At 43.5% G+C, this 22,088-nt stretch overlaps 1 protein-coding gene across 1 annotated transcript in view; it reads right to left on the bottom strand.

The window, feature by feature from the left end:
• SORT1 (sortilin 1) overlaps positions 1-22,088 on the bottom strand; it is a 72,448-nt gene that overhangs the window by 8,385 nt on the left and 41,975 nt on the right. The window contains exons 6-13 of the mRNA XM_008069771.2: positions 20,057-20,130; positions 17,215-17,264; positions 16,090-16,217; positions 13,952-14,096; positions 12,900-13,055; positions 8,697-8,803; positions 1,183-1,285; positions 700-868 (exon numbers count right to left, since the gene is read on the bottom strand). Coding sequence (XP_008067962.1) covers positions 700-868; positions 1,183-1,285; positions 8,697-8,803; positions 12,900-13,055; positions 13,952-14,096; positions 16,090-16,217; positions 17,215-17,264; positions 20,057-20,130 — 932 coding nt within the window. The remainder of the gene's footprint in view (positions 1-699; positions 869-1,182; positions 1,286-8,696; positions 8,804-12,899; positions 13,056-13,951; positions 14,097-16,089; positions 16,218-17,214; positions 17,265-20,056; positions 20,131-22,088) is intronic.

Genomic DNA, 22,088 nt, shown 5'->3' with positions numbered 1-22,088 from the left:
TGACCATAAATACTTTAACAAAAATTAATTTCAAAGGCAAGAGATAGTGTCCCAGGTAAAAATGGTCTTTTAAATGAATCAACTCAGATTATTTTATAACAACTTGTACTTAAGAAGTCATTCCCAATCTAGAGTGTTTGAACGTTTCCACAATAATTTTGTGGAGGAAAAGATTATCATTATTATTATTATTTTAGTCGGAGTCTCACTCTGTCGCCCAGACTGGAGTGCAGTGGCTGCTCCTGGCCACCACAGCCTCGACCTGCCGGGCTCCAGCGATCCTTCCGCCTCAGCCTTCCAAGTAGCTGGAACTACAGGCGTGCGCTACCATGCCCGGCTGATTTTTTTTTATTTTTTATTTATTGTAGAGATGAGGTCTCGCCTGCCCAGGCGGGTCTCGAACCTGTGGGCTCAGGCAATCCACTCACCTCAGCCTCCCAAAGGCGTGGGATTACAGGCTGAGCCACCCGAGCCTTTGGGCGGAAAAGATTATTTTTAAAAAGTGACAACATGTGTTAGCTATAGGTGGTCAGAGGAAAAAGTAATGTTGTAAATGTAATTCCTTCTAGAACCTTCCTAAAAGTTCTGTAGGATGTAAACATTTGAATTATGGAGAGTAATTTCCCCCCAATAGGCTGAAGACCACTCCCACACTGCCCTCCATGCAGATAGTGTGTGTGGAGCTGAGCTCATGCATACTTAATCACATTGATAGGTCGGCTGCTGTGCTCAATGGCCACGATGATGCCTCCAGAATCCAGGATGGTATAAAAGTGGGGTCCTTCCAGCATCTTCGTCCAGGAGTAACCCCCGTCATCTGAGATGTACACATCTGGGACCATCACCGAGATGGCGTCCCCCACGCTACCTGCAACATGACCCACCATCTCATCACAAGTAGGCAATGAAACAGAGAGAATAAACTGGAATATATTTATTCTGATTATTTCTGACTGTAGCAGAAAAGAAGGCCACCAAAAACTTGGAAAAGGGAAAAGTCATGTTGCTCTCTCTGCTGGAAGTCCAGGAAAACCCAAGGTATTGTTATAATGCAAGAAATTCTACCAAAGAAATGTAAAAGACATCTGCAGTGCTTTTTCTCATAGGGTTCAAAGCCTATGGCTGCATCCTAGTGTATCCAGCTCTGTTCCTTTTGGGGTGGCGAGTGGGAGGGCTCCTTACCGTGAGCAATGACGATGCCCACAGCGTTGGGCTCTGAGAGCGGGGACATTGGAACGTTCAGTTTCTGGGAGATGCTGTAGGAAGCATGAATATGAAGGCTGCACTGTGAAAAGAAACCAAAGCTTAGACTAAAACCAAACATACGATTCTCTACTCATCTCACAGAGCCCCTCTAATAATGCTTTGAACTTAACCCAGACCTCAGTAGGATAATCTTTTTAAAAGAATCATGATAAGCCAGGAGCGGTGGCTCATGCCTTTAATCTCAGCACTTTGGGAGGCTGAAGCCAGAGGACTGCTTGAGCCCAGGGGTTTGAGACCAACCTAGGCAACATGGTGAGACCTCGTTGCTACATAAATCAAAAAATTAGCTGGGCATGGTGGTGCACGCCTGTAGTTCTAGCTACATGGAAGACTGAGGCGGAAGGATCACCTGGGCCCAGTACAGTAGGTCGAGGCTGCGATGGCCGTGAGCGTGCCACTGCACTCCACCCTGGATGACAGAGTGAGATTCGGACCAAAAAAAAAAAGAAAGAAAAAAATCGTGGTAAATTACACATTTCATAAAGTTTATCATCTTAACTATTTCTTTTTCTTTTTTTTTTTGAGTTGGAGTCTCACTCCCTCGCCCAGGCTGGAGTGCAGTGGCATGCACACTCATGGCCACCCCAGCATCGACCTTCCGGGCTCCAGCAAACCTTCTGCCTTGCCTTCCGAGTATATGGAACTACAGACGTGTGCTACCATGCCCGGCTATTTTTAATTTTATTGTAGAGATGCAGTCTCACCGAGTTGCCTGGGCTGGTTTCGAATCCGCAGGCTCAGGCAATCCACTTTCCTCGGCCTCCCAAAGTGCTGGGATTACAGGCTGAGCCACCAAGCCCAGCCCATCTTAACTATTTCTAAGGGCACAGTTCAGTAGTGTTAAGTACATTCACACCGTTGTACAAAAAAATCTCTAGATCCTTTCCATCTTGTAAAATGGAAGCTCTATTACCCATTAAGCAACAGCTCTACCTTCTTCCTCTCCCCAGCAACTACCATTTTACTTTGTGTTAAGAATTTGACTTATTTTAGTGTAAGTTACTGTTACTGTATTTGGTTACTGTAAAGGTGGACATTTAGTATTCAGTGCAGTTTTCAATAAAGAGTAATTAAAATTTATTAAAAATATAATAATTTGACTACTCTAGGTATCTCATATAAGGAGACCCAGACAACATCTGTCTTTTGGGGTCTGGCTTAATATCTTTGGTCTTGGCATGTTGTCCTCAAGGATCATCTATGTTGCAGCAGATGTCAGAATTTCTTCCTTTCTAAAGACTGAATAGTATTCCACTGTGTGTGTGTATATATTTATTTACATACATACAAACATACATACCACATTTTACTTACCTATTCATCTGTCAATGGACTTGAGTTGCTTTTGCCTTTTGGCTGTTGTGAATAATGCTATGAACATGGGCGTACAGATATCTTTTTGAGATCCTGCTTTTAATTTTTTTGGATATACTCAGAAGTAGAATTGCTGGATCATATGATAATCCTATTTTTGCATTTCTGAGAAACTGCTATACTGTTTTGCATAGCAGCTGGCCATTTTACATGTTCACCAACAGTACATTTGGGTTCCAATTTTTCCCCATCTTTGACAACACTTAAAAAAAAATAGTAGCCATCCTAATGTATGTGAGGAGACACTTCACTGTGGTTTTGATGTGTATTTTCCTAATTATTAGTGATGTGGAGCATTTTTTCATATGCTTGTTAGCCACTTGTATATGTTCTTTGGAGAAAAGTCGACTCAAGTACTTTGCCTATTTTAAAATTTAGGTTATTGTACTGTTGTTGCTGAGGTGTGTAGTTCACTGGGATGCTTTTAATTCTGAAATGTATTAGAATATTTGCCTTATTTTATTTTTGCATTACACCAAAGCCTCTGATCAATGTTTACAGTATGATTCCACACAAATAAACTTGATAAACACCTGATATATTTCAGACACTGTGTAAGATGTGGTATGATTCAAAATAAGATCCAGTCCTGTCTTTAAAAATACTCCAGCCCAGCACCTAAGGTCCCAAGCACCAGGCCCACCCAAGTGGGCCAGAGTCAGGCTGGCCTTGGGGAACTCAGGGTGAGGCCCTTTCCAGCACCATGTTGACTCCTGCAGATACAGGTTCCAGGTACTCCACCCGCAGACCCACTCAACAGGCTCACTCCAGTGGATCCTATAGTCAGGCCTACCCCAGTGGACTCAGCCTCCAAGGCCACTCCCATAGACCAAGGCACCAGGCCCACTCCCACGCAGATCCTGCCAGCCAGCACCCAGAATCTCTGGATGGGCTGACTGTTGAAGGGCTTCCCTTGCTGAAGCCAGTCTATAAAAAACTATGTATTTAAGGACACAAAGGGCTGAAAGTAGAGACATAAAAAGATATTCCATACAGATGGCAACCAAAAGAGAGCAGGGGCGGCTCTATTTATAGCAGACAAAATAGACTAAGTCAAAAACTTTCACAAGAGATTAAAGGAAGTCATTATATAATGATAATGGTATTAGCTTATCAAGAGGATATAAGAATGGTAAACATATATGCCCACAACATTGGAGCACATATTAAGAATACACAAAGCAGATATTAACAGAACTGAAGGGAACAGTAGACAGCAATACAATCATAGTAAGATACTTCAATACTACATTTTCAACAACGGATAAATACTCCAGACAGAAAACTAATAAGGAAATGGTAGACTTCGATAACACTATAGACAGCAGATGGACCTAACAGATATATACAGAACATTCCATTCAACAACAGCAGAATACATATTCAAGTGCTGGAATTTTCTCCAGGATAGATCTTATATTAGGCCACAAAACAAGTCCCAACAAATTTATGACTGAAAAGGTACCACAAGTTTCTTTTCCAATTACAATGCTATCAAACTAGAAATCATTAACAGGAGGAAACTGTAAAATTCACAAATACATGGAAATTAAACAACACACTCTTAGGGAACCAATGGGTCAAAGGAGAAATCAAAAGGGAAATAAAAAAATATCTTGAGACAAATGAAAATGAAAATACAACATACTAAAAGTTATGGGATGCAGCAAAAGTGGTTCTAATAAGGTAATTTATGGCGATAAACATCTATATTAAGAAAAAAATATAAACCCCAAACATCTTAACTTTACGTCTCAAGGAACTAAAAGAAGAACTAAGCCCAAAGGAAGGAAGTAATAAAGATCAGAGCAGAAATAAATAAAATAGAGATTAGGAATATAAAATATCAATGAAACTAATAATTGGGTTTTTTTTAAAGATAAAAAAATGGAAAAACTTTGAGCTAGAATAACTTAGAAAAAAAAGAAGACTCAAATAAAATCAGAAATGAAAGAGGAGACATCACAGCAGAAACCACAGAAATACACAGGAATAAAAGGATCATAAGAGATTACTTTGAACAATTATACACCAAGAAACTAGCTAATCTAGAAAAAAATGGATAAATTTACAGACACGTACAACCTACCAAGACTGAATCATGAAGAAATAGAAAATCTGAACAGACTAATTTGAGTAAGGAGACTGAATCAGTAATCAAAAACCTCCCAACAAAGAAAAGCTTAGGACATGATGGATTAACTAGTGAATTCTTCCAAACATTCTTTAAAGAATTAGCACCAGTCCTTCTCAAACTCTTCTAAAAATTGAGGAGGATGGCACACTTTGTGAGGCTAGTATTACCCTGATACCAAAACAGTACACTACAAGAAAACTATAGGCCAATATCTCTGATGCAAAATCCTCAACAAAATACTTGCAAACTGAAATCAACAGTACATTAAAAGAATCATACAGGCCAGGCTGGGCATGGTGGCTCAGCCTGTAATCCCAGCACTTTGGGAGGCCGAGGCGAGAGGACTGCCTGAGCCTAGGGGTTCGATACCAGCCTGGGCAATTTGGTGAAACCTCATCTCTACAATAAATCACAAAAACTAGCCAGGTGTGGTGGAATGTGTCTATAGTTCCAGCTACTTGGAAGGCTGAGGCACAAGGATTGCCCAAGCCCAGCAGGTCAAGACTGCAGTGGCCGTGAGCGTGCCACTGCACTCCAGCCTGGGTGACAAGAGTGAGACTCCAACTCAAAAAAAAAAAAAAAAAAGAATCATACACCACGATCAAGGAGGATTTATCCCTGGGCTGCAAGGAGAGTTCAATGTATACAAATCAATAAAGGTGATATGTCACATTAACAGAATGAAGGATAAAAATCATAATCATCTCAACAGCTCCAGAAAGATCATTTGACAAAATTCAACACCCTTTCATGATAAAAGCTCTCAACAAGTTAGGTGTAAAATGAATGTACCTCAACATAATAAAAGCCATCTATGACAGGTCCACAGCTAACATTATACTTAACAGTGAAAAGCTAAAGCTTTCTCTAAAATCAGGAAAAAGGCAAAAATATCTACTTTCACCATTTCTATTCAATATAGTACTTACTAGAAGCCCTAGCCAGAACAATTAGACAAGAAAAAGCAATAAAAGGCATCCAAACCAGAAAGGAAGAACTAAACTTGTCTCTGTTTGCAGATGACATGATTTTATATATAGAAATCCCTAAAAACTCCACCAAAAAAAACACCTGCTAAATAAATGAATTTAATAAAGTTGCAGGATACAAAAATCAACATATAAAAATACAATACACACTAACAACAAACTAACTCAAAAATAAAATCTCATTTACAATAACATAAAAATGACACTAAAAAGTGCTTAGGGCTGGGTTTGGTGGCTCAGTCTGTAATCTCAGCCACTTTGGGAGACCGAGGCAAGTGGATTGCCTAAGCCTGTGCAGGTTCAAGACCAGCCCAGGCAACTTGGCGAGACCTCGTCTCTACAATAAAATTAAAAATTAGCTGGGCATGGTAGCACACACCTGTAGTTCCAGCTACTTAGAAGGCTGAAGCAGAAGGCTCGCTGGAGCCCAGCAGGTAGAGGCTGCGGTGGCCGGGAGCATGCCACTGCACTCCAGTCTGGGCGACAGAGTGAGACTCCAAGTCAAAAAGGAAAAAAAAGAGAAAAGAAAAAGAAGGAAATTCTGTCATTTGCAACAGCACAGATGAACCTGGGGGACATTTCATTAAGTGAAATAAGCCAGGCACAGAAAGACAAACACCGCATGATGTCACTTACATGTGACACATAAAAAAGTTGAACTCACAAACACACAGTAGAGTGGTGGGTGTTAGGGTCTAGGGAGAGGGGGAGGTGAAGACCAAGGAGTATAAAGCTTCAACTATGCAGGACAAAGAAGTTTTGGAGGCTACGGTAACACAGTGACTACAGTCAATAATACTGTATTGTATATTTGAAATTTGCTAATAGAATAGATTCTAAATGTTCTCACCACACACACACAAAGATAAGTTGTGAGGTGTCATATATATATACATTTTTTTCTTTTTTTTTGAGTTGGAGTCTCACTCAGTCACCCAGACTGGACTGCAGCAGCCGCTCCCGGCCACCGCAACCTCGACCCGCTGGGCTCAGGCGATCCTTCCGCCTCAGCCTTCCAAGTAGCTGGAACTACAGGTACGTGCTACCACACCTGGCTAATTTTTGATTTATTGTAGAGATGAGGTCTCGCCAAGTTGCCCGGAAGGGTCTCGAACCCGCGAGCTCAGGCAATTCACTCACCTCAGCCTCCCAAAGCACGGGATTACAGACTGAGCCACTGAGCGCGGCCAGATATGTTAATTAGCGTGATGTTGTCATCATTTCACAATGTATACTATGCCAACACATCACACTGTGCACTATAAATATATGTAATTTTCACTTGTCAATTATGTCTCAAGAAAGCTGGAAAAAACAATGTCAGAAAGCTGAATGAAAGTTAGTACTAGCCGGGCTCGGTGGTTCAGCCCATAATCCCGCGCTTTGGGAGGCTGAGGTGAGTGGACTGCCTGAGCCCGTGGGTTCGAGACCCGCCTGGGCAACTTGGCTAGACCTCATCTCCATAATAAATAAAAGATTAGCTGGGCATGGGAGGGCACGTCTGTAGTTCCAGGTACTGGAAGGCTGAGGCGGAAGGATCGCCAGAGCCTAGCAGGTCGAGGCTGTGGTAGGTAGTCGGGAGCGTGCCACTGCACTCCAGTCTGGGTGACAGAGTGAGACTCCAACTCAAAAAAATAAATAAATAAAAGAGGTTCAAGATGGCTAAAATGGTACATATTAAGTTGTGTATACTTTACTACAATGTTTAAAAAGAGGTTTAAGCAAACTCTTAATGAAATGGAGAGGAAGGATCAGCCCTAACTGGATGGGCACTGAGAATGGTTAGGGAGTCCACGAACCCTGAGTAACTGGGGCTGCGGAAGACAGGCACAACTCCCCCAGGAATAATGTGGGAAGGCCCAGGGTCAGGGAACAGCCAGGGGTTACAGTGAGGGGTGTGCCGGTGATGAGAGGGCAATGACAATGAAAGGGCAGCAGAGCCCAAAAGGAGCCTTCACTCGCCAGGTCAGGGCACAGCCCACTCAAAGAGAAGTGTTGGGAGACCGAAGGTGGGGAGGCAAACAAAGAGCCACTGAACCCACCCAGGCTTGAGGGGAGGAGGGAGGGGCAGGGCAAGGGATGGGAACAAGGGATAAGAAGGTAGAGACAGACTCAGAGCCTAATGAGAATAAAGCAGGAAGACTGTGTTGGACGGTTTATCTCACACCATCTGAGGCTCTTAAGACAGGAAACCCATCTAGAAAGCAAGGGCATATCAGCAACAGGTATCCTGAGGAGCGCTCAGAACTGCCAGCACTGTCCATTTCTGAGAGAAACTCCCAATGTTCCCCAAGCTCCTCTCAAATTCTGTAAGAGCCAGCTAAAAGTTTGCTTTTCTTTTCTTTCTTTTTGTGCCTGTCAAGCCTGTCACTCCTGGCATCAGATGCCATGGAGTGACACATTTGTAGCTCTGGGTCCCAATGTTTCCTCAGAGAGACTTGCACTGTGTCTCCAGGCACTACCCAGATCACCAAACTCAGTGACCTGAACCCAGGCAGAGGGGAAAGAAGGCGGATCTCTTCCTCTAGTTTCCGATGAGCTTGGCTTTGCATTGCTTGTGAATGGTTGGTCTATGGCTTCCTGTAGAATTTCTCAAGCCTCACAGCTGCCATGCTGACCTAACTCTTCTCCAGCCCATCTGTTCAATCTGTTTTCATTCAGCAGTTTAGTGAAACACACATTGTTAGCCCTCAGTTTTGCTCTTCTTTAAAAGACAAATAATCCATAGTATTTTGACCTTTCCTCACAATTCCTACTTGTTTCTCACAATTCCAAATTCCAAGTTAATTTCATTACTCTCATTTCCAAACTTTCCGTCTTAAGTGGAAGACCCTCATTGAGGATGAAACTGCATCAATCAAAGGCTCTGATCGGAGCAGAACAGAAAAGCTGTCTTGCTCTAAGCACACTGGTGCCCAGAGTAAACAAACCTCATTCTTGTTCTTTGCGGTCGCATCACATTCACTGTTCTCAGGTTTCCTCAAGTGTGTCCACCTTCCTCCTTGGTCAAAAGTGATCATGGTCTGGATCGAATTATCTGAATGGAAAAGAATGACATTAAGTCTGACACACTGGAAGTGCCCAATTAAATTCAGTTTGTCATTGCATAACTCTCTCCTGAGACTATAGGATACCATGATAACCCTGGAGCCCCACGAGCTTATAATACCTCACAAATGGCTCAGTGTTATGAGTAACTGAGCAACACTTTAAATATGGTATTTGAGGAAGGCTCCCCACCTGAACAGGACCCAAGTAATTCCAGAAATCACTGAAGACTGGTACTCTGAATAAAGATATCTTTGAATTCCTTACCAACATAAACAGACTAATGTCCATTCTCTTCCTTACTTGCCTTGGAAGTAAAATCTCCTATGGAAAGGACGCCTAATCTTTACTCAGACAAGGCCACGACACCAGGCTTGTTTAAAGGACTCTCAGGATTTAAATAAGGTTCATAGTTCTGGATTAATAATGCCTAGTTATGGTCTCTCCCACTAACTCATATATCTTCCATACTTTTCCCTTTTCTTGACCCCTCCCCCCAATCTCTTCTCCATTCTCTATTTTCTTTCTTTCTTTTTTTTTTTGAGTTGGTGTCTCACTCTGTTGCCCAGGTTGTAGTGCAGTGACACAATCACAGCCTACTGCAGCCTTAACCTCCTGGGCTCAGGCGATCCTCCCACCACAGTCCTCCAAGTAGCTGTGACTATAGGTATGTGCCATAATGCCCAGCTAATTTATTTTCTATTTTTGCAGAGACAAGATTTCGCTATGTTGCTCGGGCTGGTCTCAAACTCCTGGGCTCAAGCAATCCTCCTACCTCAAAGTGCTGGGATTACAGGTGTGAGCCACTGCGTCCAGCCTCCATTCCCTGTTTTCAATGATAAAAACTGCTGCGGGTTTTAAATTCAGAGATAATATGCTTTGACTTTTCCAAGAGAAAAAAAAATCAAACAAGAAAGCAAATGAAGAAAAATTCATTTATTCAACAAACATTTATTGAGTGCCCACTATATAAAAACTCTTATAAGCCTTTGAGAATATATCAGTGAACAAAATGGACAAAAAATTTGCAAAATATACAGGATGAGACAAGCACCAGACAGAGTAAATAAGTAAATTGTGCAGTATGTTAGAAAATAAGTGCTAGGGGAAAAAACCTGCACAGCTAACGGGTTAGGAGCGTGTGTGTGAGCAGGGGACAGACTGGAATTTAAAACAGCATACTTAGGGCAGGTCTCACTCAGAAAGTAACATATGAGCACAGACTCAAAGGCAGAAGACAGTCTTGCAGATATCTGGGAAAACAGAGGGAACTGTCAGTGCACACGTCTAATGTATGTGTGGACCTGGCAGGTGGCTAATGTGACTAGGGGAGAGTGAAGGACAGAGAGAAAAGTTGCAGGCAAGACAGGGGGAGTATCTCTTAGGACCTTGTAGGCCACTGCAAGGACCTGACAAAATAAAAACAAACAGTCCCTACTGCCTACCCAAAAATAAACACAGAAAGCAAACAGAACTTTAAGAGTCTTTGTACTTGAGACAATGTGTTTATTTGTATAATTGGACCTTAGGAAAGGTGAGGTCCGTAGAGCCATCAAGTGGAACATAAGAGTCTTGGCTGGCTGTTGCTGTACCCACTGCAAGGGGAGGGAGCAGGGTGTGGGTCCACTTCAGGCTTGCTCCTGCAGGGCCACACCTCCCAACACAGGACTCATTTTATAATCTGAACAACATAGACTCCAAACATCTCTCTTTTTGCCTGCTGTGACTTTGCTTTCTTCTAGTTCTATTTACCATAACTTATTTAACAGGGAGCCAGAATTTACATGGGTAAACTCTCCTGATCCTCCTCTTCCTGTATCACTCCATGTCTCCCCACATCCACCAGCCCAAGGTCTCCTATGACTCTGATACTTTGCATGTGTAGTTTCTTTACCCAAAGCACCCTTCCCTCCCCATTCCTGTCTCCCAAGGCCTGATTGCACTTCAGGCTCAGTCTTAAATGTTACCCAGGTGTGAGGGTGTGAGAGTGTGTGAGTTTGTGTGTGTGTGTGTGTGTGTGTGTGTGTGTGTGTGTGTGTGTGTGTGTGTGTGTGTGTGTGTGATTTGAGTGGAAGAGGGACATTCAGCTGCTTATTCATAGACCCATTCAGCAAGTATTACTGAACATCTACTATGTGCCAATATTCTCATAAGCACCAGAGGACTATCAGTGAACACAGCTTCAAAAATCTCTGCCATCCATAAGACTTGAATAGAAGGTATTCACACAGCCAAAGAGCTCGTGAAAAGTTACTCAACATCATTAGTCATTAGAGAAATGCAAATCAAAGCGACAAAAGAGATACTGTTTCACGCCCAATAGGACAACTGTTATAAAAATAATGGAGTATCAGTGGGCACAATGGCTCATACCTGTAACCCCAGCATTCTGGAAGGCCGAAGGAGGAGGATTGCTTGAGCCCAGGAGTTTGAGACCAGCCAAGGCAACATAGCAAGACCTTGCCTCAAACAAACAAACAAAAAATTAGCCAGGCATGGTGGTGCACATCTGTAGTCCCAGCTACTTGGGAAGTTGAGGCAGGAGCATCACTTTGAGTCCAGGAATTTGAGGCTATGATGAGCCATGGTCATGCCACTGCACTCTAGCTTGAGTGACAGAGTGAGACCCCCAACTCAAAAAAGGAAAAAAAGAATATAATAAATTTTTGCAATGAAGTAGAGAAACTGGAATCCCTTCCCATATGCATGTAAAATGGTGCAACCCAGCCGGGCTCGGTGGCTCAGCCTGTAATCCCAGCACTTTGAGAGGCTGAGGTGAGTGGATTGCCTGAGCCCGTGGGTTTGAGACCTGCCTGGGTAACTTGGCGAGACCTCATCTCTACAATAAAGCAAAAATTAGCTGGGTGTGGTAGCGCACGCCTGTAGTTCCAGCTATTGGAAGGCGGAAGGATCGCCGGAGCCCAGCAGGCAAGGCTGCGGTGGCCGGGAGCAGCCACTGCACTCCAGTCTGGGTGACAGAGTGAGACTCCAACTCAAAAAAAAAAAATGGTGTAACCCTATGAAAATTCCTTTGGAATTTCCCGCAGAAGTTAAACACAGACTTGCCATGAGGTCCTGCTGTTCCACTCCTGGGTAAACTCCCAAAGGAACTAAAGCATGGACTTGAACAGGTTACATGCACACCAGTGTTTTAGCCGCATTATTCAAAGTGGCCAGAAATGGCAAGTGTCTAAGTGTCCACTGATGAATGAAGAAACAAAAGCTGCTGTACACATCCAAACAAAGGAATACATTCCAGCCCTAAGGGGGAATATGTGGGCCGGGCTCGGTGGCTCAGCCTGTCATCCCGCGCCTTGGGAGGCCGAGGTGAGTGAACTGCCTGAGCCTGCGGGTTCGACACCCACCTGAGCAACTTGGCGAGCCCTCATCTCTACAATAAATCAAAAAAATTAGCCGGGTGTGGTAGCGCATGCCTGCAGTTCCAGCTCCTTGGAAGGTTGAGGCAGAAGGATCGGTGGAGCCCAGCAGGCGGAGGCTGCGGTGGCCGGGGGCGGCCACTGCACTCCAGTCTGGGTGACAGAGTGAGACTCCAACTCAAAAAAAAAAAAGAAGGAATATGTGGAATTCTGAAACCTGCTACGACATGGCTTAACTTTGGAATAATATGCTACGTGAAAGCAGCCAGATACAAAACAACAAGGGGTGATTCTGCTTATATGAACTGCCTAGAATAGGCAAATTCACTGGGATGCAAAGTAGAATGGTGGTTGCCAGAGGCTGGGGAAAGGGTGTGGAAGATAAATGGTTGTAAACTGGTGCAATTTCTGTTTGGGATGATGAAAAAGTTCTGGAAATAGATAGTGGTGATAGTTGTACAACACTGTGAATATGTTTAATAACACTCAATTGTACTTTACACAATGTTAAAAAGAAACAAATTTTATGTTACATATATCTTACCACAATAAAAAAAAAAAAAGGAAACAAACAATTTTACATGGGTAAGCTGGTTGGCTAGGCAAGCAACATTAGTGGGTGACAGGACCATCAATCCCCGAAAGCCTCAAACCCCAACACTTGAGGCCAAAGGAGCAAGGCAGAAGAACAGTTACACTGAGACCCACCTTCTGAGAGCACACTTGTTATGTAGACCCCACGGAGGGAGGTGACGTTGGTAAAGTCTGTCTCTCCACCTGTGGTAGTGTAGAGATGTCGGTCCAAAGATTTGGAATAGACAATGCCTCGATCATCTGAGGTAAAGATTGTGCCAAATCCAGTATCTGAAATAGGGAAACAAACAAAACCACAAAGGCTTAGAGGGACCAGAAAGAAAACCAATAGTTTAACCAAACACGATTATCTGACTGACCAAACACGAGCCAGCTGGCTCTCTTCATGATGGAAACTCAGACCTGAGAATTAATCAAGGCTTACAACTAAGATCTTCATGCTAATTTTTTTTTTTTTTGAGTTGAGGCCAAAGTAAGTGGATTGCCTGAGCCCGAGGGTTTGAGACCCAGCCCAGGCACTTTGGCGAGAACTTGTCTCCACAATAAAATTAAAAAATTAGCTGGGCGTGGTAGTGCACGCCTGTAGTTCCTACTACTTGGAAGGCTGAGGCAGAGGGATCATTGGAGTCCAGCAGGCCGATGCTTGGGTGGCTATGAGTGTGTCACTGCACTCTAGCCTGGGCAACAGAGTGAGACTCCAACTCACACACACACACACACACACACACACACACAAAACCAAAACCAAAACCCATCACCAGACAAATGAAAAGATAGACAAAATATAAGACCCTGATTTTTAATCACTAGATTCAACAGACATAAAATTACCTTGTCAAATAGCTAGAAGAGCTTCTAAACTCTTGCTCTCAATTTCTGTACTTATCAGGTAAGAGAGTTTGCAAATCAGTAGCACTCTGAGGATCATTCCTTGGGCAGCTTTGCTCAAGCACATTTGAACATAGGCACAAATTACACTACAGTAGTACAGCAAGCAGCCTTTACACAAAGGCTACATATTAGCTTTAGGACAGAGTAACCAGTAGGACACTAATGCATTTCTAGGGCTAAGAGGAAAAATTGACACATAAAAAGGACAGCTATTCAAAGTAGGGTTCAAAACTTTCATCTCTGTGCATTGAAGGGTGTCACTAAAAAGTTCTTACCTCCAGGTTCATCTACATGCATGAACACCATGTCATCATTTGCTGCCAGAATAGAATAGAATTGTTCCTGTCCCACGGAGGGGAGCTGGGCCATGCTCCATGTGTCTCCTTGATCCGTTGACACGTGGATCCTTCTTGTTGTATCCTGGAACAAATGGCAATATTTATTTATTTATTTTTGAGTTGGAGTCTCACTGTCGCCCAGACTGGAGTGCAGTGGCCGCTCCCGGCCACCGCAGCCTCGACCTGCTGGGCTCCAGCAATCCTTCCGCCTCAGCCTTCCAAGTAGCCGGAATTATAGGCATGCGCTACCACGCCCGGCTGATTTTTTGATTTTATTGTAGAGATGAGGTCTCGCCAAGTTGCCCAGGCAGGTCTCGAACCCGCGGGCTCAGGCAATCCGCTCACCTCAGCCTCCCAAAGCGCAGATTACAGGCTGAGCCACCGAGCCTGGCGGCAATATCTATTTTTTAATTTCCTGCCAAGATGCTATGTGCAGGGACATGAGCAGGGATATTTTAAATGATAATTTATTACCCACTTCCCCACTAGGTACAATTGCTATAAATTAAAGGTCCTAGTACCAATTACCAAAGTAGTTTCTAAACTCTAGCAAAGTTTCAGACAATGGAACAATCCATTCTATCTTAAGGAAGGCTATCTTGGCTTTCTCCGTGGCTTCCTCATTCTGGTACAGTCCCCTAAGATAGGACTTCCCGATCTCTGATAGTCCATCTCCTTCAACAGAGCTAGGAATTCAATGGAACCATGGTCAATCACACACACTTGCTCAGATAATTCTTAAAACACTGACTGCTATACGTAAGTTTGGCCCATTTGAGACAATCCATTTGGCATAATCCAAAGAATTAATATAGGGCCTAGAAAATGGAGAGGATCCCATGCTTGAGAGATCACAAGGGAAGTCAAGGTATGACATGCTTTCTCTGTAAGAAAGTCTCAGAACAGCCATGATGAAAGAAACGTACATGGGCTGGAAAGAGGACAGAGTCTGAAATTACCATAAAGAAACTATCAGGGAGTATTTGGCTAGTCAAAGAAATCTGTTAAGAAGGCAATTAAAACCTACTCCCTGCTAAATAGCTTAAAATAGCTACTAGACACAGCTAGCCAGGGCATGGATAGTAATCCCAGGCCCCCCCTTAGATTAAACTCTGTAAAGTTCAGTGATAAGTACATTTAACAGCCTGGCTGAGCTGCCCTCTCCCTCACTGGGACACCCGTGAGATCCCCTGCTACTCTGGCTGCTTCCATGTGTGCTTAGGCTGCTCCGCACACACCTATTCTGTCAAAAGAGGAGCCAAACCCTGACATTCTCTGCTCACCACCCTCTTACAGTTTCCCAGGACAGGAAGAATAAAAGCCAATATCCTAACCGTGACCTAGGAAGGCCCTGCAGGGCTCCTCCTCTGCCTCATTCTGACCACCTTCTGTGCTCCCACCACACTGCCCTTCCCTGCTTTCTTCCATAGATTGAGCCTTCCTGAGGGTATTTGCACCTGCTGGATCTTCATCCTATTTCTCTCAGATGGTCACATGGGCATGCTCTCACTCCATTCAGGTACTAGAGAGCTCCCCCGAGCCTCCCTCTCTAAAACATCACTGCTCCAAGTCCTGCTGCTTCTGTTTCCTTGTCCTGCTTTAGATCTCTCCACAGCTTTAATTATTACCAGGCATATCATTATTTGTTTAGAGTCTATTTCCCCCTTGAATATAAGCTCCAAGAATAGGACAGTCAACTGTTTTGTTCACTGCTATATTCCTGGGACTCGGAGTAGTCTCTAGCATATAGTAGGTACTCAACTAATGTTACTTATTTTTATTTGTATTATTATTACTGGACAATGAGCAAGTGGATTGCTTTTTTCAGATGTCCATGTCTGAGTAAAGCCCAAACACTGGGACAACATGTCCCAAAAAAGATATCAGAATTCACATCAGAAGGCCAGGTGCAGAGTAGTCCATCAGAGTTAATCAATCCCTGCAAGAAGAATCACCCCAAACCTTCCAGTGATATTAAATATTAAAGATGAGAAACTGAAGGTACCAAGTAGTGAAAGGAATCTACATGAGGCATATTCAAAGAAATAGCAGTCCAAAGAAAAGCAAATATCTACCTTATCGGCCATCACAGAGGCAAAAAGGAAACGTCCTCCAAGACCAAATGAGTAGATTTTCACACCAATAGTTTTGAAGTTTTTTCCCAAGTCTGAAGTCCTCCATAATTCCAGAGCCCCAAGGTCAGCTTCTTAAACAAGTCAAAAAATTAATTAAAATTTCATTTACTGGTGAGCCTAGTTCAAAATGGCCATTTAGAATTACTCTTAATTTTATAGCTACACCATTTTTAATCCTGAGTGCATTGATCAAGTGACAGTATAAATGTGATATGGCATCAGATATAGGAAATTTGCATTTGAGTTTTATTTGATACACATGAGGTTTTATGCTGGATGGAAAAATACTGTTTAGTTAATTCCAATACAGTGTTACATAAAAATATCCAAGTCACAGTATCCTGCTTTATTTTCTTAATGGTGCAGTTCACAATTATTTTATTTTATATTGTCTTGTTTGAGGTTTTTTTGAAGAGACAAGGTCTTGCCACATTGCCCAAGCCAGTCTTGAACTCCTGGACTCAAGCAATTTTCCCTACTCAGCCTCCTGGAGTAGCTGGAACCACAGGTATGTGTGCAGCTTGAGTTTTTGTTTTCTTGTTTATCATCCAACACCCCTACTTGAATTTACTTTCCATAAGAGCAGGCCTTGGGTGTTTTGGTCTCTCCATCCTTAGAATAGTGTTTAGCAGGTGCTAAATACCATAGGTGTCAAATATTTGTTGAATGAATAAATGAAAAATTTTGCTTTCTCCTTTGAAATTGTGTCACAGAATGGGAAACCGAAGGCTTCTGTCAGCACAAACACAACCCATGCTCTTTTGCAGAAACCAGTATGCATTTCAATTTGCTATTGTGTGCAGCCTAATATTTGCTTTATGTAATTACATCACTAAAATTAAGAAAATTGCCTTTATGTGGAAGCTACATTTTTATTTGATCTGAGGACAGCATAGTAATTTGGTTTTACTTTCAAGACTCTAAAAATCATTAACAGCCATCTTTAGCTATTAAAATGTCAGGGGAACAAAAGGATCTTTAATGTTTTTACCTCGTACAACCCAGAACATTCTACCATGAATGGACAACACAGGAGGCTATTTTCTGGGACTAAAATATACTTACTGCAGGAGCCATTCACATAGGTGGTAAAGAAGATGGTGTTTTCCGATCCCCTACAATGAGACAAAAACAGGGAAAATAAACAGTTTAAGGATGTTAAGGATAGTGTTAACCTGAGTCAAAAAGCCCCAAGCAAGCCTAACAAGCTTTCTCTACAGGCCTCAGCTGGCACCACTGGCACAGCCTTCTCCGGTGGTGCCCCCAGTCCTTCTGCAGCCCCACCAGTCAAACCCCCCACAGCCCCCAGCCTCATGTTTTCTACAGTCCACAACTTTTTTTTAATGAACTCTTACAGTCAGCTCCACTGGTCTACTTATATTTTCCAAATATGCTCGTACTGTTTTCTCCCCAAAATGCTTTTCTCTCCAAACCTTGCCCTCATGATCTTCTGGCTCAAGCTTAAAATTTAGCTTTTCCACGAAGCTTTGTCTGCCATTCCAACAGAAAGATTTCTTTGCTGCAAACTTCTAGAGCAGTAGTTCTCAAATAGAGGCCATTCGGTCTCCCAGGGGACATTTAACACTGTCTGGAGGCATTTTTTATTGTCTCAACTGGGATGGGGTGTGGGGGTTGGCAGTTGTTGTTATTGGCCTCTGGTGTGGACAGGCCAGGGACACTGTAAGCATATCACAATGCACAGAGCAGTCCCTACATCAAGCCTTGTCCAACTGGGCTGAGAAACGCTGTTCTAGAGTGCTGTCCCCCTTGGTAGCCCTCGGCATGCATTGTCTCCTATGTTTTACTCTCCTACTATATTAATTAGCTTCTGCAGGGTAGGCAGTAAGTTTATGCTTTGTTGCTTCCCCTCAGAATCTAGTTCAATGCTCTGTATGAGCTAAATAATTTAGTTCTTTCATCTCAAATAGACAACTAGGTCAGAGGTTGAATTATTTAAAATGTAACTTGGAAAGGGAGTTTGCAAGGAGCTGGATTCAGGCCCTGATGGTACTTATAGATAATCACCAGAAAAAAGGTACTGGGTTTGAGTGTTCTTTCAGAACTTTAGGTTTAAATTCCTAACAGTTTAAGATCTAAAAGGTGAGCACACAGTTACTAGCAGCCTAGTTATCCATATCTAGATACTAAAGAAACACGTTATGAAAGTTAAAAAAAAACAAAAAAACAAAAAACCTGCCTAGGACACAGAAAATATGATTTTAAAATGGTTTGAAAACCAAAGTTTTAAACATCAAAATTACTAAAGTCTTTCTTAAATATATCCTACATATTTCAGGTCCATCAGGAGTGAAATAATTTAACTTTAATTCCCTTAAAAATTCCTTCCTTCTAAGAAGACTGTATAAAGTACAAACACAATTTATTAAAATACATAAAATGAAAGTGAATGGAGCACATGTACCACTGTGGTACTGCAGAAACCTTATTGAAAGAATATTTCTGGGGCTGGGCTCGGTGGCTCAGCCTGTAATCCCAGCACTTTGGGAGGCTGAGGTGAGTGGATTGCCCGAGCCTGTGGGTTCGAGACCCACCTGGGCAGCAAGACCTCATCTCTACAATAAATAAAAAAATCAGCCGGGCGTGGTAGCGCGCGCCTGTAGTTCCAGCTACTTGGAAGGCTGAGTGGAAGGATGGCCGGAGCCCAGCAGGTCGAGGCTGCGGTGGCCGGGAGCATGCCACTGCACTCCAGTCTGGGTGGCAGAGTGAGACTTCAATTCAAAAAAAAAGAAAGAGTATTTCTGGAAAAGGCCCATTTTATTTAAGCGACATTAATATTTTAACTAATTTTGGTAGACATATTTCAAATCTGTATCATACACTTTCTTGATTCCCTAAGCAGAGTGCATTAATAAACTCTTGGGATTATGGGTCATCACCATGAACATCAATCTTATCAAACTATACGACAGCGTTCCCTTTAGAAGTTACTCAGGTGTGTGTACCTTCTTGGTCTAGCACTAAACAATTTCATGCTGCCATATGAGCTAAGTTTTGGTTGGTTCTTTGATAGTTCTTCTGTCTCCCTCCAGTTCTCATGCTGTACTAATGCTGTCATGTGCTTATTGCTAGCAGCTACATATCTCGCTTCTGGAAGCAATCAGCTATAAGCTGGGATTAACAAATTTGGTGAAATCAGTCAAAGGGAAAGAAGAAAGAGGCTCTAAACAAGAGTCTGAGCCTAGTGGAATTTTGGAGGCATGAAGGCTCTTAACTCAATTCTTGCTTAGGCATCCCCCGACCTCTCAAACAAATCTCCTTTCACAGAAGGAAAAACTGAAGGCCAGAGAGCTCAAGCCTCTGACTAGCAGCAGAGTGAGGTTAGAACAGAGGAGCTGTGGCTCCCCAGCAAGAGAGCCCTTCCTCCACATCACTTTAAGCAGGCACCTGGCAGGGGTGGGGCATCCCATCAAGAGAAGTGAATGCGTTTTGGTGCACAGACTGTGTGGCTTTGGGAGTCTGGAAGCTCTTCAGCTTTATTCCTGATTGCTGGCTATACTCTTTCTACATGACTGAAATGGATCTCTAGACAAGAGAGTGTAAATCTGGGCACAGAAAAGTATTTTAATCCTAAATTAAAGCTGTATTTTATTATATTCCAATTGATGTCACCACTCATGGGGAATAAACCTTTTGCAGGCAGTAGCTACTCAGTTCCATGTCTTATCTTATACTTTATGCTCTACATTTAGCGAGACTAAGTTATTTTCCAACAGAATTAGAAGCTCCTCCAGGTCAAGGTCTGTGTCATACACCTCTCTGGTCCCCCTCATGGCACCCTGAAGAGTACTTGGCACATAGTAAGTACTCAGTATTGATGCATGTGATTTTTGGCGGCACTGTCAGGAAAGGTCTAGGCTCTGCACAGATGGAGTCTTCTGTTACTCACCATTTGGCCAAACATACTCCTTTGTGGATTTCTTCCCATTTTCCCCCAAAATTCTTGGACACCCACAGGCCATTCTGAAAGATTATAAATGATTTATCAAAATTCCAGCTTTATCCTGTGCAGCTGCTTATATGACCTTTAATAGTTCATATCCAATCACTCAGGACAGTAAAGACACACATGGAAGTTCCATCAGAGCTGCCTGAGCTCCACAGACACATACACAGTTTATTAGGGCCCCTTCTGGGTCTTGGAAGTTCAGAATAACAAATGTGTATGAAGTGCCTACTATGTGCCAGGCACTGTACCAGACATTGCACTGGGGTACAAAGATGAATAAGACACACGCTCTGCTCTCAAGGAGCTCACAGTTTAACAAGGGACACAGATAAGAAGAAAGTCCAACACAACGTGATAAATGTGATAGAAACATGGGCCAAGCCGGGCTCGGTGGCTCAGCCTGTAATCCCGCGCCTTTGGGAGGCTGAGGTGAGTGGATTGCCTGAGCCCGCGGGTTCGAGACCTGCCTGGGCAGCGAGACCTCATCTCTACAATAAATCAAAAAATCAGCTGGGCGTGGTAGCGCGCGCCTGTAATTCCGGCTACTTGGAAGGCTGAGGCGGAAGGATTGCCAGAGCCCAGCAGGTCGAGGCTGCGGTGGCCGGGAGCGGCCACTGCACTCCAGTCTGGGCGACAGAGTGAGACTCCAACTCAAAAAATAAAATAAAATAAAAAAAGAAACATGGGCCAGTACAGACGCGGGGAGAGGAAAAGCTTGCATCAGAGAGTCTCCTGAAGAAGACTGCTGTGCTGAGTTTTAAATGATGAACAGTGTGACCACAAGAAGGCAAGCAGAAAGATGAGGTGTCACAGCCCAAAGACAGATCAGCACAGCAAAGGCACAGAGGAGATAAAACACTACAGTGTGCAGGGGCTAAAAGCCGTCAGGCGTTCAAGGAATAAAACTCCGGGGTGAGTGAATGAAGAGCTATGCTCGCAAGAAAGGCGAGGGCCGGCTCATGCAGCACCCTCCTCCCAGGCCAAGCTAAAGGGTCTGGCTTTTACGGGATATGAGTCACTCTCAAGAGAAAGGTACCCTATGCAGGGGGAAACAGTCAGTTTTCTTGCTTAGGCGGAATACTTGGATGAGAAAGACGAATATCAGAGCATCGAAACTGGAAAAGCAGGGAATAACTGCCGTATTAGTTCAGTAAGAGTTAATGGCATCCTGAGCCTTGGCCACAAGGAAAAGGCTCTGAAAGCATGTGTGGAAGCTGGTCATGCTGGGTTTCTGGCTGGGGCACAGGATGCAATGTGACATCACTATCTAGCACAAGGATTAGGGGAAGAAGAGCATGTCTGAGAGAAGAGCAGGAAGTTCCACTTTCAACTGACTGGAGGTGCTTATGGGGCATCCAGCGAGGGATACACAGAGGGTGGCAAGATAGGAATCTGACCCTATCTTGCCAGGGTAGAGATAAGAAAGTCAGGGCAAGATAGGAACTTTATTTTTTATTTTTATTTTTGAGTTGGAGTTTCACTCTGTCACCCAGACTGGAGTGCAGTGACCGTTCCCGGCCACTGCAACCTCAGCCTGCTGGGCTCCAGGGAACCTTCCGCCTCAGCCTTCCAAATAGCTGGAACTATAGACACGTGCTACCATGCCCGGCTAATTTTTTATTTATTGTAGAGATGAGGTCTCGCCAAGCTGCCCAGGTAGGTCTCGAACCCGCAGGCTCAGGCAATCCACTCACCTCGGCCTCCCAAAGCACTGGGATTACAGGCTGAGCCACCAAGCCCGGCCTTTTTTTTTTTTTGAGTTGGAGTCTCACTCTGTCACCCAGACTGGAGTGCAGTGGCCGCTCCTGGCCACCGCAGCCTTGACCTGCTGGGCTCTGGGGATCCTTCTGCCTCCGCCTTCCAAGTAGCTGGAACTACAGGCACGTGCTACCACACCCAGCTAATTTTTTGATTTATTGTAGAGATGAGGTTTTGCCAAGTTGCCCAGGAGGGTCTCGAACCCACGGGCTCA

The sequence above is a fragment of the Carlito syrichta genome, unplaced genomic scaffold (assembly GCF_000164805.1).
Source record: "Carlito syrichta isolate Samal-C Ts95f unplaced genomic scaffold, Tarsius_syrichta-2.0.1 Scaffold312201, whole genome shotgun sequence".
NCBI classification, from domain to species: domain Eukaryota; kingdom Metazoa; phylum Chordata; class Mammalia; order Primates; family Tarsiidae; genus Carlito; species Carlito syrichta.
The sequence above is the reverse complement of the archived record's forward strand: the minus strand, read 5'-3'. Positions and strand labels throughout refer to the sequence as shown.